Raw genomic sequence first — 14,255 nt, forward strand, 5'->3', positions numbered from 1 at the left:
CATTTACCACCGATCACCACCACCAGCCACCGGACAATGGCGATTTTCATAATTTATATATTTTTTTTACATTCTTTTCATATTTAACAATAAAGTTTTTAAATTATAAAATTTATATTATTAATAATATTTTTTATGGTCTTATGAGATAAAGAATTTAATATTTTTAACTAATTTTTAATATTACAACCAAACAACGGAAAACAACTCATTTAGAACATATTTTTTAAGGAAAATGTTTTCCATGAAACTATTTTTCAGCAAGTTATTTTATGGAAACAAACGGAGCCTTAGTTTTATATTATTTATGACAATGTGTGTTTATTTTTTTAGGACAAAAAATCACATATTTTTCTTGAAAAATTAAAAATAAAAAAATAAAAAATAAAAAAAAAAAAAAAAGGAAAAAGAGCAGAAAATAAAAATTGCTAGTCATATAAAAAAACGAGGACCGTTGTTAACCAACCACCAAGTAAAATTTTGAGAAGACAACCAAAATGGCTTCACTGACGGTTACATACTGCAATGGTTGGTCACCACTACTTACCTCTTCAATCTCCAAGAGAAGTGCAACATTCCCAAATGCTAAAAATACCATCAAATTATACTCTTTTTCACTTCCATTGCAACCACTAGTTACTTCTTTTAACTCGCTAAGGAACCCAAGAGCTGCTACAACCATATCTTCATCTATGGCTACTGGGTAAGAAAGTTGCTAATTAGTTTGTTTGGTTTCTCAGAAAATAAAGAAAACATGAAAACAAACAGAAACATTTATTGCAGATAATCTTTCCCAAAGAAAATTAATTTGAAACACTCTTTTTCTACAGAAGCGTGAAAGAGATCCTTCCGCCAGCTGTAACTTCTACTTCAGACCCACCTCCAATCTTTGATGGAACAACAAGGTGCAGTCTAGTTTTGCTTCACTTGCTTGCAAATTTATCAACTATGCAATAGTATCTGTAGTTAATTGTATTATGAGATTAATTGAAGTTACTTATTCACTCTAATTGTTCGACTTTTGGCGCCTATGAGAGAACAGAGACTAAATTATCTTACCCTTCTTGTATGTTTAAGGTTGTACATATCTTACACGTGCCCATATGCACAGCGTGTGTGGATTACTCGCAACTGTAAGGTTGTTTCTTAAACTTTCCTCCACCAATTGGTATTAATTTATTTTAATGGGTATTAGTAAAAGGTAATTATTTATTGTGTATATACTTGTATGAGTTTCTTCTCTAAGTATTGGGTGGTCTTTGATAAAATTTTCCCTATGAACCAATGAGTTCTGGCTGAGTGGTACTGAAGTCATCTTCGGTATGTGAGGTTGGATGTTAAATCAACAATCAGGGCCAAATTTATCGAAGAAAAGAAAAGAAATCTCTTAGGAATTAGAATCCAAGAAAATTTAATGCCTCAGTTGTAGCCAAATGGCTGAGTAGAGATTCTTGTTGTAAAGAGTACCTAATCTAAGACCCAGCAAATTTTCAAAGTTAATTTCTTTCTTTTGGCGTGTTCTTTTGATTTTATTTTATGTTGATGGTAAACCAAACTGGGAAAGCAGGGATTGCAGGACAAGATAAAATTGGTTCCTATTGATTTGCAAGACAGGCCTGCCTGGTACAAGGAGAAAGTTTATCCTCCTAATAAGGTGGGGTTATGTGAATGCAATTTGCTTTAGATTGTCTTCTGATTTCTATTTATAATGCAGCAATGCACGAGTTGGTCCTCGAATGTAGAAAAGCAAAACATAAGAATTATGTGCAATAACAATGACTATTCATGTTTATTTATATCTCAACTTTCAGATTTTTGGTGAAAAGTCAATTGTATGATTTTGTTCCATGAATATCCAAATGCATGTCTGTATAATTGCTTACAGCTTCTAGGTTTCCTGTTTTCCTCAAAACTACTCATTTTTCTATCGATGCTAAAAAATGACATTTTAGTAAAATAGGTGCCTTTTGCCTTTCTGGGATTGAGAACTTCTGAACTAATCAAATATTGTAGAGGGACTGTATATAGAGATGAAAGGTAAGATAAACATTGGTTAAGGGTTTTATAGAACATCTAGAATTTGTTATGCCAGATTATTTTTGCTTTCTTCTTTCTTGATCGTTTATGCAAGGTACTTAACTAAGCAGGTACCTTCATTGGAACACGATAATGAAGTCAAAGGAGAGTCTCTTGATTTGATTAAATATATTGACCGCAACTTTGATGGGCCATCGCTTTTCCCTGATGTAAGATTCATAGCATCCTCTATTTCTTGCTTTCACTTATCATTTAAATAAATAATTAAAGTTATGATTCACAGGATCCTGCAAAGAGAGAGTTAGCAGAAGAGTTGTTTGCCTACACTGGCTCATTCTACAAAGCTCTAGTTTCCTTTTTCAAAGAAGATGGAAATGAAGCTGGTGGGTTTAGTGTCCACTGCCTTTAACATTTCTTGATCCCCTTTAAAAGGCAATTGATAGACTGATAGCGATGATCTGCCTCAGGTGCTGCACTTGATTTCATTGAAACATCTTTTTCAAAATTTGACGACGGACCATTTTTCCTTGGCCAGTTCAGTCTGGTAAGGTTAAAAAATTCTGATATATAAGTGACATTGATATCTGCATTCCACTGATTACTGGCTTGAGTTTTTATGTTAATGTAAATCAAGGATTGGATCACATAATTTCTTGCAGTGAGAGATAACAAGAAAGTTGTTTTATTGGGATTTATTTTATTACTTGCACTGGAATGGCATAAGTCAGAATTTATGCTCCATGTGCTATATAGGTGGATATCGCTTATGCTCCATTCATTGAAAGATTTCATCCTGCCTTGTTGGAACTAAGGAAATATGATATCACTATAGGAAGACCTAATCTGGCTGCTTGGATTGAGGTATGACAAAACTACCTAATGTATCTTTGTCTTTTTTCTATTTCCATCTTGAATTGATGTATGCATTTCTGTTTCAATAGGATGTCTGTTTTGGTAGCTACAGTTTGTAAACATTCTAATCCAATGATAAGTTCCAACGAAATCTTGAGTGCATATGCATCAGGGAGTGAAATTTTTGTTACTTTCTATTTTTTATCACATCAAACAAATTCAGACCATATGATTTGAGATAATCGATTAAGTAGAGCAAAATTTATTTAGTGGAGTAAGTCAAGAAATGTAATTGATTATTAACTTTACAATATATATTTACATCATACTTATGGACCTAGAATTTATCACCATGGCTCAATTATGTTCACTTTCTGTTGTTATCTTCTTGTTTGTTTTCATGTTAGAAATTTGACATACAGCTTCTGTGATTTCTGTTTTTTAGCTTCTTGGATTTCTATTCTGTCACAGAACACATAGCTGAACTAAAGTGTCTTAAACTAAGAGAACGATTAGGGTGTCTTTTTTACCTTTTTTGGTTTTTATTGTTCTAAGTTAAAATGTTGTAACTTAAAAAACAAATTGATATTAATTTGAAGAAACAGACATATATACCCATCCCTAGTGCCTATTTTAATAGGAGTTGTACACTACTTTTCCGGCAGAAAAAAAAAATCGTTGCATGTGGGCTTCTCTAACCTTTCTATTATTAAATATAGTCATGATTCTTTCAATCATTCTATCTGTTCAGCAAATATATAGCAGTTTTATTTATCAACATACGTGGTCATGGACTTAAATAGTGATTTCTTTAGAGTTCTGATATTTGATCGACCAATTACTTTTATTTTAGTAGTATTAATACCCATAGTGAATTTTGATTTTTCTTTGTATTAATAATTATATTTCTCATGAATGAAGAACAATTAAGTATCGTTTTTGGATGGTTTTGTAAGTTGTGTCAATTGCTTTTGGGTGTTTTTTTTAAGTTGTGTACTAAATTGTTATTGTTTTAATCTTAGAGCATTATCATCATCATTCCAATGCTCAGTTACATATTTGAGAAGTTCTATTCTTTTGAACACGTGCAAGCACTAACCTGTTACCTGGTATATAAATTATTGAATTTGATTTAGTTATGTTGAATTCCATAAAATCGAATTTATTTGATTGAAGTGAACATTTTTATTCATTCGAAACATGAAAACATGAAGTTCATTTATATCAAAGAAAAGGTCTTTAGTACACATCTTAAAAGTAAGGAAAAAGAAAACTGAACTTGATCTTTGTCGAGACCTTGTTTTACATTGTCTCAATGATGCCATGACTGTTTCCTGGCTGCAATATAGTGGATCAGATAATGAATAACCAATTGATTATATTGTTGTTAGTATATTGAGTCAAATATTTTTACACAAGGAAACTGAATAATGCATTGGATACTCGAATGTTGAATTGCCCTCCAATTGCTTTTTCAATTGAATCAGAACTTTCCTGTGTGGATAAAAATCTTCTTTTTGGATGTCCCGCAACAATAAGTCTTGGGATTTCCGTCAAAAGGTCTTGAGTTGCTATCCCATTCAGATAGGATTGAGGGTTTATGGTAAAGGAGCTACGTGTTGTTTAGCTCCTATAATAAACCCAAAAGGAATTGTTTTTTGAAAGGTATAATTTTGGATGGCTCCGATTCATCTATTTAAGTCTCTGCTGCACATGTTGGAAGCAGTTGAACGAATCTTTTCATTTTCCCCTCTCCACTCTCCTGTTTAGTATCCAATTTTCTTTGAGGTATTTTGGTTCTGAATGACTGCACAAGGAAGCTGTTTTTTCCTGATGCAAACTTATTTTATTGTCTCAATATAAAAAACATGGTAAGTGGATACCTTTTCTATACATTGATTATTTACTTGCTTATTAGAATATTGTTGATTTGCAGGAGATGAACAAGAATGAGGCTTACAACCAGACCCGGCGAGATCCAAAGGAGCATGTTGAATCCTACAGGAAACGTTTTTTGGTATTTTCTGTTTCTGTTAACTAGAAGTTGGAATTTCCCAAAACTTTACAGAATCTAGGAAATGACAGGAGCAACTAATTTCCTTATTTGTTTTATGTCTTCTGCAGGCTAAACTCTGAAGTCTGAACTGTGAATTCTGTTGTTTTGTCTCTCCAGCCATGAAATCTGACAACTAAAGACAATTTTTCATATAATAGCTCTAATTGGTTCTATTCTGAAAGACTTGTGTTGAAGTCTTAAGTCACCGAAGTGTGAAGTAAAATAACTGGTGTAGTTAGGCACTAAATCAGCAACTCTATGTCATCAATACGGTTGGCTGGTTATAGACACATTTCTATCATGACAAAAATGCACCACATAGAACAACCACACTAAACATCCTGTTCTTATTTTCCTTGAGCAGCAGCTTCTTACAGCAGATTTGTCTTGCCAACTGGCCACTTCAAACCACCTAGTTAGGCCTGGCCATTGTTCCAAACCGAACAGGAAATGGGACCACCCACTGGTTCTTTTAGATGGTTTTCTAACCGGTTCCAGCCAATTTTGAAGGTGATTCTTCTTTGGTTTCGGACCGGGTTCTAAAAACCAAACCCCTGATTCGAACCTGGGGTGTGGTCCTGTTTCCGGTTTCCTGGGGAACTGGAACTTCCTGTTTCTGGTGTTCCATCCAATCCAGTTCAGTTACTGGTTCAGAACCCGACCTTGGTTAGGCTTACCACCCTTTCCTTAATGTCATCTTAGATTGTTTCATCGCACATTTTTGGCTTCCTTTAAACAAGTCAGGAGCAGAAAATCAGAGTATGCAGACACGTGCAAAATAGAATCAGTAAGCAAGACATGAAATTTGAACATCTCTTTTTTTTTTTTTTTTTTTTTTTTTTGGGCATTTAGAAAATATAGTAGAGAACATCAATAATAAGAAATAAAAACTTGAAAAGGAAGGGATACAGTTTTGGTAACCTTCGCCTTTTTACATGGATCAAAAAACAAAATAACTATCTTGATCCACGCCCGTGAGGAGGAAATCAATCATATTAACTAAGTTTTGATAGACCGATGGCAGGCAAATCGATCATGCAAATTTTAATTTTTGTTTTAAACTACGGTATCCGAATTCTATTATTAGAGACCGTCTGATCCGATTTGGAGCGGTTTGGAGCTTAATTATAATTAAAGCTCTTCGTTCCTCTTTACAAGTGCTTTTGGTGTAGGGGTTGAATCTTAAAAGTTTTTTCCACACGTCAATCTGCGTTGCCAACTAAGCTACAAACATAAATAAATTTGAATATTTTAAATAACTATGCACTTATAACCAGCTTGCATGTCTATTTTACATATTTGATGCCCTAGTAGCTACTAGCCAATACAATATGCACATTTTGATTTCTAATTTCACCCCTTGGTGAACAAAGGCAGTGAAAAGGACAGAGTGAATCCATTTAGAAATTCGTTAGCTTGACTTCCCTTTTTTATTTTTTGTTTTATTAAACTAAATTTCTATTAACAAGGAGAAAGAGGAGGAAAATAAGGTAGAAGAATTTAATTCTTTTTCACCAAAAAAATAAGAGAAAATCTCTCAATTATAGACTTTAATCAGCATATAAAAAAATAAATTCATTTTAAGGATGATAAGAGAGTAAATACATAGAATCACTATTCTCTTTCACTTCCGATTTATTCTCTTCTAATTTGTCCAGAAGCCAAACACACTATGTGCATTTCATAAACGGTAACATGTCTCATGCATAACAATATTTAATAAAGCATTAACCTAGCAGTTCAATTATCATCTCTAATGATATAGAAGGTTAGGGTTTCAAACCAAACCCTCAAAAATTCGGAGATTTAAGAAGAGAGGGGGGGGATGGTAATAACCTATAAATTCTGTACAGTTTTGAAAATTGCAATCATTAAAATGAATCAATTTTGGAAGCTGTCAACATGACAAAATGAGCCATCAATGGCTGCAATGATATCATAAAATTGTATCTAACTGTATCAGCAAAAAGCCCAAATGCTCCCAAAAAACATCCCATTAAGATTTTCTTAAATATCCTCCATTTAGATTACATATTATAGACTGAAAAAAAAAAAACTCTTCAATTCCAGCAACTAGAATACTGCAGAATATGTTTGCCGCGTCCACCCATTGCGCCCACCATACAGGAAGCCCTAAATCTGCCTTTAATACCAACGTTGGTGCTTAGTAAAAAAATTGAACAGGGAGACCTTGTAGGACATATATACTAATATTTCTCCAGACAAGTCAGTGTGGGAAATTTTACGGTTCAAAAAACTCAGAGAAACCCTTAAAATGGTAGTATCATGGTAGTATCATCTCAACCAAAGCAAATTCTAATAAAAAATTAGTAACCTAATATGTTTAGTTTCCCAATAAAAGAACCTCCCCTTAATTCACCACCGGTTTGAAGGGCGACTCAAATTTTGAGGGCAGTCATCAAAAAAGGAAGTATCTGAAGCATTATGACGGCCAACCACATCATTAACAAGAAGCAAATACACGCAGCAGGGCAAAGAAATTACTTCAGCAACACTCTCCATATCTTACTCATATACATGGCTAAAGACCATACAGAAAGACCTGCTGAAATATAAAGCAAAACAACACTAGCTACAGAGATTCCTGGTCCTCCAAGACTGCGACAAAGGACAGACACAAAAAAGTGATCAGATATTTCACAGAATGGTCCACAAGGAGTCTTCTTTGATGCATCATCTCTAAGTCAAAGAGACTACACAAAAATAGCAGGAAGAACAATATGGGAAGAAAGTGAGTAGGGACCTGCTGTCTCTGGTAGCCAAGAGGATGGTTAGGGCAGTCATCTGTGTAGCAGTTTTCCACTTCCCCAAGTTATTTACAGCAACAGCCTAAGAACGCATTGTTCTTAAAATGTAAATTGCAGCTAACATTGATATATTTGCTATAGGAGGAAAAATATTGACAATTTTAGAAAGATAAGGGTGAGAAGGTAACGGCACAAGCAATAGAAAACAAACCTCTAAAAGTTTACTATTCTGTGAAGCAGCCCATTCCCTGACTGCAGACATGGTTATCTACAAATAAAGTGGAAACCAGTAAGATCAAATAATATGATCCCAAAATATCAAACTAAAATAACTGAGATAATTTAAAGGGTAGAAGCAAACTAATGAAACCAGTAAAAGATTGAATCCAGGATTCATGGGCATGTAGAAGAGCGAGAAAAACAAGGGGAGAATAAACATAAGAAAACAAAAAAAAAGAACAGAATATATCTTTCAAAAATGCAAGGCCACGCGATAGTTGAAAAGGATCAATTCAATGGAACTCATTACAATGACATTACCGATTAAAAAGCTCATAAAACCAAATCCTGAAGAGATCAAGCAAAAAAATATAATTCAACTCCAAAGGGCAAGCCACCTAAATGGAACCTCATAATACCACATTAATAACAGAACAATTCAGATAACAATATTACCTCCCGACCAATTATGAGAATAGAAGGTACAGTCAGTAGCCAAGGAACTTGTCCAAATATTGCAACTTCCGGAGGTCTAGTACACAATAATACCAAGGTAGCAGCAACCATAAGCTGCATTTAGCCAGCATGAGAATTAAATTGAACTCTTCAATCATTCTATAAGTTGAAATAAACCATACACAGAAGTCAATTCAATTAGGCTTAACCAAAAACTGATAATCTTGTTCAAGAAGAAACACATACTTTATCAGCAACTGGATCCAAAAATGCTCCAAAGGCAGAGCCTAACCTCATCTGAAACACAGTTAAGCATCCACATCAATTATTTATTTATGAATGATAGATCTAACTGAAAAATGCAGAGGGATAACCTCAACTGGATTTCTCTTTTTCTACTTTAAAAAAAAAAGGTCCAACCTTACGGGCAAGGTACCCATCAAGCCAATCAGTAACTGCTGCAGCAATGAAAATACTTGTTGTAGCTGTTCTCCCCCACCAACTATCCAGATAAAAAGCTAGAAAACAAAATTTGAGTGTTACTATCCTCAAATGCCAGTGTATCTAAGAAATAAGCTCGTGTGTCTTATGAATATGCAGAGAATTTCCCAAAATCAGAATTCAAGATTCCATGGGGCCTGTTTGGTTCATCCTGCAAATGCAATGGAAATGGAAGTCACTCTATACTTCTCATTCCAGGATTTCCATTTCCAATTTTTCAATTTTAGGCAAAATGGAGCCCTAGAGATAATCTTGAAAAGTATACTAATATCTATATTTAATATCCACCAAAATTAAAATAAACCTTGAGTATCAAACACAGCAATGAGGTTCTGTTATATTTTAAAACATGATTTTTCAAACCAATTTAAGACAGAATCCGAACCCAGTTCCCATTTCATTTCTAAAATAAAACAAATGATGGTTAAAAGGGATTTAGCTAGCCAAATAGTATGTCATACTTGTATAAACCCCAAAAGAAATATTTGAAACTTAAGGGTTTCCTATCTATACAATCAACCTAAGTCCTCATCAAAGAGGATAAATCTAGCAAACAAATATAATTTAATTTCAAATAATGAGTTCATTTGAAGACGGTTAAAAAAATAAATAATTTGCAACATTGTCAAGCAGGCGATGTACAATTTTTCCTGCTGAAGTGAATATCTTGGACAAACAAAACAAAGAATACAACATTCAAACGCCAAGATCAAAATACAAAGATAAAAATAAATTCACCAAATTGTCATTAGAGATCCAAAAAAATAAACATTAAGCAAACAAGAACCTAAAAATATGGAACGTACTACTAACGAGAAGCGGCACAGCAGCGACACGGCCAAGTGTTAAAATTGTAGGCAGCGTTAGCAATTTAGAGCGGGAATCTTCTTGTTTATGATGATTTTGCGACGACGGCGGCGGCTGCTTATTTGGCCCGTTTAAATGGTGATTTTGGTACCAATCAACATCTTCAACCTTGTCATCGGACCCCATGTCAGCCACAAGACCCGACCCGGATGACGAAGAATCGGATCCAGAGAACTCTCCCTGTTTTTGAGCGTTGGACGAGGAGGAGGAGGAACTAGAATTGCGAGAAAAAGAGAAACGCTTTTGGCCACCAAAAGCAAACCCTAAGAAGAGGTTGTTATTGTTACTGTTATAATAGGCAGGGTGTGCGCAAGGCGTTATCCTGCGCCAATTGCTTTTTAGGGCCAAAGATAGCGGGAACAAAGAAGCGTGAGGAGTAATAAAGGGAGATGCGGAGGCGGAGGTAGAGGTGGTGGTGGAGGAAGAGGTGGTGGTGGTGTTAGTGATTGTGCGGGCCCATTTATAGGGTTTGCCGCCAAAACAAGCTGCCGTGCTGAGTTTCAGGACTGCCATAGAAGCGGTGGTGCGGTTTTGCAGTGAATAAGATTAAATTTATGCTTTGTTATATGATACGTTTATTATTTAATAAGACATAATTATCAAATTCTAAATAAGATTTCTCAAAGAAAAAAAAATTATATTCTACTGCTTAAAAATTAAAAAATACTCCAATTATTTTGTGTTTTCAAATTGCATGTCATTCTTTCTTTATTATATTTAATTACAACATTTTGTCTTAGCTTAAATTGGCATTACCTCTTGAACTTTATATATATATATATATTCAATATATGATGTTAATACTGGAATTAGACTTGATATTCAAGTTAAATTTTCTACCAATAGTAATTTTATATTTTAAATATTTAATTTTATATATAAATTTTGGTTGAAATAAAATTTCATATTATAAATATTTTAGCTTTTACAAGAGTTATAAATTGTACAATTATAAACTACTAATAATTAAATCAATGAGTTATTTAATTAAATTTATAAAGTTAATCAATCAAATTAATTTCAAATGAAATTTAAAAATTAAATTAGAACCTTGCATTGTTACTCCATTCGTTCGATATATAGTCTTGATTTAACTTTCACATGGTTTGAAAAAAACATAGTTATGTTACGATTTTTCTTCGTTTCTTCTTGATATGTTCTTGTATTAATAAACCACAAAGTAAAGAAATTTTAATTTTTAAATGAAGCAAAAAAAAAATAATAATAATTTATGTAACTATTTTCAAAGTTGTTCTAAGTACACTGATAAATTTGAATGTTACTCCTTTAATTTTACTTTAATAGCGACATTTGATATTTTCACAATGATTAAAAAAATGATTTGTATATATTGATTTTCTAAAAATATATGGTAAAATGTTTAAATTGTTCTTCTTAAAATTAAAAACTACCCATTTAATTTTGCTACAAAATACTTAATAAATATGGGTTAAATTGAAAAAAAAATTAATTCACTATTAAAATCCTAAATGAGCACTTAAAGTGAAATAAATTAAAATGTCTATTTGTTGTTATTAAAAAAACCTAATAAAAATGATTAAATATGAGAAAAAATAATTAATGTACTATCAAAATCTTAAATGAGCATTTAATTTGGAACAAGATAGTAAAATGCATATTTATCGCTATTATAGCAGACAGAAGGATCATTGATCATAAAGTATTTAAGTGTGATATTTACTGATAAATATGGTTTGATGCAATTTAACTCCTACTGTCTCGATTCTTTTTTAGATTCTTTTTTAGTTCCAATACGATATTCCCATTCAATTCAAATTTCTCAGGAATCATGTACAACCCTAAACATAATCGACTTGAATCATGGACGCTCCTACCATCAATCATCACGAACACTTAAATCGAGCAGGCTTTTAATAAAAGATACTATTAACTCTACTAAATTATTAATTTATAATTTTAATCAAGACTCTTTTAAATTTTAAATTCATGAATTATAAATAAGTTATATAAAATTTGTGAATTTGAATTTAGAATACGTTGCGAATTAGAATGTGAGTTTTAAATATAAAACTATAAAAATTAAGCACAATATTAAATTCGGGGGTAGAAGCTGCTTAGGTTACCATTTTTTGCTCCATCCACCTCATGAGAGTATAATGTTTTTGAATCAGGATTTTGATGGGATTGCTTGGCCTAGGATTGGTGAATATTCGTCGATCATTGTTCTTTTATATTTTTAGCTCTCTCTTCCTTTATATTCAAAAAAACAAAAAAACATAATATTAAATCGTCGGTATTTAAATGAATTATAAATGTATTAAATAAAATTTAGATAATGATAAAAAAAGCATCAATTTAGTGTAGATTACAAAACCATAAACATCTGATTTTTAAAACTTCAAATAATTAATAATTTACTGATAAAATAAGAGTTAATATTTCTGTTATGAAAAAAATTTGGATTGAGGAGATGTTTTCCTCCATTTTTCTTTTGGCTTTATTAAATTCTTTCAATTTGGTATAATATTACTCCTTTTATCCCAAAAAAAAAAAAGAAGTTAATAAACATAATTCAATAAAAGTAATTATTTAAGTGATAAAGCGCACTTATTTTTTTTAATATGAACTTAATATATGGATTTATGTATTTTCACTATTAAGCTCTCAACATGTTTCATGCAACTAAACTACAGACAATATGACTACTAAATTTTTTGACACCATAAATGAGTTAATTATCAATTTGGTGTCCGAGCTTCTTAAAATTTTCTATTTCGGTATATGAACTGAAAACTTTTGTAGTGAAGTGTCTGAACTATCAGAAATTAATCAATCAAGTATCTCTTGCCCATTTGGACAGTTGAATTTCAAATAGAATGATTTGGGCTTACCCATATAATTTAAAAACTATTGACAAGGCGTCAATTCAGTTGTAAGACTAACAAGAAATAGAAACATGTGAGAATCACGTGACTTTCTTAAAGCCACAAGCCAACATATTCGTATTCTTATCATTCTTCCTCAATCTCTCTCACCTCTCAAATTTCACAGGCGGCATTGCATAGACAATGTTGTTACTCAAAATTTTGTTGAGCAAATTGCAATGGAGGTATTGTTGATAGGACTCATAATCTTTGATTTTCTATTTTGATTTTGCTTCTAGGATGAGATATAATAGAAGACAATAACCCATTTTTCAAGATTTGAAGTTTTTGAAAATATTTTGTTGGCTCTTTTATTTTTATAGTGGATGGTGAGCTGTTGTATGGTTTTGTATTCAACTCTCTTCTTATTACCCTTTTATTCTCTCTTGCTTTTTGGAGCCTTGATAGATTTATTTTGCCTTGAATTTCTTTAGATTTTCAATGAATCATGTACTTCTTGTTCTGAGTCTTGTTAAGTAACATATGTTTTTCTGAGTTATGAAATTGACTTTTTTGGGATTGTGATTTAATCAAGCTTACCAAAATAGGTGAGAGATAAGCATGAAAGGATTAGTTGCCTTTAGGATTTGAGAGATGAGAGAGATTGAGAAAGGAGACGTATGTTTGTGCTTCTATTCTCGTCCAGCCCCTACAAGAGTTTGTGCCATGTCAGCATTTTTAATTGAATGAATGGGTCCAAATCGTTCTATTTGGAAATCCGGCGGTCATAAGTAGGAGACACTTGATTGATTAATTTCTGATGGTCAAGATACTTGATCGCAAATATTTTCCGTTTAGACACTAAAATAGAAAATTTTAAAAAGTTCGGATATTGAATTTATAATTAACCCCACAAACTCTTACTTTTATGTACTTCCAAGAAAATATTTATAGGATGCATGTGATGTGTTTTTCCTAATGATATTTTTTATGTTTTATTTTAAAGGTAATAATTTATTTTTGTTTCCTTCTTTTTAATAATGTATTATGATAAATTGATATGACATATTAAATATACAATGTTAAATTTGATTTATCTATTACCTAATAAAAACTGGAAATATACATGTTAAAATTTATTCTTATCAAACCCATGAAGGATGAAATAAGATGAAAAAAATCATTTCTCCCTTAATGAGAGTTTGAAATTTGAGCCATAGGTATGAAGTCTTTGCCTGCTTTTATACAATTGCATGTGTAAATTCGGACTAATTAGTATATATTATTTATACATAATTCTAAAGCATTATGATTAATTAAATTAAATTCTAAATAGTTTCCATTTGTTGTTATTGTTAGAACAAAAATAGAGGTATTATCTCTATAGAAAATGAGTTAAATCTATGCCATTCATTGAAGTTGTTTCCTTTACAAAAAACAATGAGTTTTGTAAGTAATTTACTCAATAGTTTCATTTTAATTCAATTTATATTTTCTTATAACTTATAAGTGTTTATATTTAATTCAATAGAGTTTTTTTTTTTTTTTTGTTAAATAAATTAACTAATACAATTAACTAATCGAATTTAACCGAAATTTATGATTAGTCGACTTCGATCAAAATAAAAATTAACCGAAATTATTAATCATTAT

At 31.9% G+C, this 14,255-nt stretch overlaps 2 protein-coding genes across 3 annotated transcripts; one reads left to right on the forward strand and one right to left on the reverse strand.

Annotated features, from left to right (window-relative positions):
• The first annotated feature begins 465 nt into the window (after positions 1 to 465).
• On the forward strand, positions 466 to 5,255 carry LOC105635150 (glutathione S-transferase L3). Of its 2 annotated transcripts, XM_012218152.3 has the most exons (10): positions 466 to 703; positions 831 to 905; positions 1,078 to 1,138; positions 1,568 to 1,654; positions 2,148 to 2,246; positions 2,321 to 2,420; positions 2,505 to 2,581; positions 2,791 to 2,898; positions 4,826 to 4,906; positions 5,014 to 5,255. In XM_012218152.3, the coding sequence occupies exons 1-10, from the start codon at positions 498 to 500 to the stop codon at positions 5,023 to 5,025; spliced, it is 906 nt and encodes a 301-aa protein (XP_012073542.1). In that variant the 5' UTR covers positions 466 to 497; the 3' UTR covers positions 5,026 to 5,255. The 2 variants fall into 2 exon arrangements, with proteins under 2 accessions (XP_012073542.1, XP_089579499.1); XM_089723373.1 differs by lacking the exon at positions 5,014 to 5,255 and having other exon boundaries at positions 4,826 to 4,930.
• A 1,543-nt stretch (positions 5,256 to 6,798) lies between these two features.
• LOC105635159 (CDP-diacylglycerol--glycerol-3-phosphate 3-phosphatidyltransferase 2) lies at positions 6,799 to 10,309 on the reverse strand. The gene is made up of 7 exons (XM_012218165.4): positions 9,696 to 10,309; positions 8,809 to 8,906; positions 8,635 to 8,685; positions 8,389 to 8,502; positions 7,925 to 7,981; positions 7,710 to 7,795; positions 6,799 to 7,564 (listed from the first exon to the last, which is right to left on the reverse strand). Exons 1-7 carry the CDS (start codon positions 10,267 to 10,269, stop codon positions 7,447 to 7,449), a joined length of 1,098 nt encoding a protein of 365 aa, XP_012073555.1. The 5' UTR covers positions 10,270 to 10,309; the 3' UTR covers positions 6,799 to 7,446.
• Between the last annotated feature and the right edge of the window lie 3,946 nt (positions 10,310 to 14,255).

The sequence above is a fragment of the Jatropha curcas genome, chromosome 6, assembly GCF_041381405.1.
Source record: "Jatropha curcas cultivar XTBG-Jc1 chromosome 6, XTBG_Jcur_1.0, whole genome shotgun sequence".
In the NCBI taxonomy this organism is placed as follows: Eukaryota; Viridiplantae; Streptophyta; class Magnoliopsida; order Malpighiales; family Euphorbiaceae; genus Jatropha; species Jatropha curcas.

Bases quoted from the DNA above. Each gene is read 5' to 3' on its own strand.
- LOC105635150 (XM_089723373.1), top strand. From the start codon at position 498: ATGGCTTCACTGACGGTTACATACTGCAATGGTTGGTCACCACTACTT. The intron at 906-1,077 runs GTGCAGTCTAGT...TGTATGTTTAAG, and splicing joins ATCTTTGATGGAACAACAAG to GTTGTACATATCTTACACGT. The intron at 1,139-1,567 runs GTTGTTTCTTAA...CTGGGAAAGCAG, and splicing joins GGATTACTCGCAACTGTAAG to GGATTGCAGGACAAGATAAA.
- LOC105635159 (XM_012218165.4), bottom strand. From the start codon at position 10,269: ATGGCAGTCCTGAAACTCAGCACGGCAGCTTGTTTTGGCGGCAAACCC. The intron at 8,686-8,808 runs GTTGGACCTTTT...ACTGTGTTTCAG, and splicing joins ATGGGTACCTTGCCCGTAAG to ATGAGGTTAGGCTCTGCCTT. The intron at 8,503-8,634 runs GTATGTGTTTCT...GGCTAAATGCAG, and splicing joins TGGATCCAGTTGCTGATAAA to CTTATGGTTGCTGCTACCTT.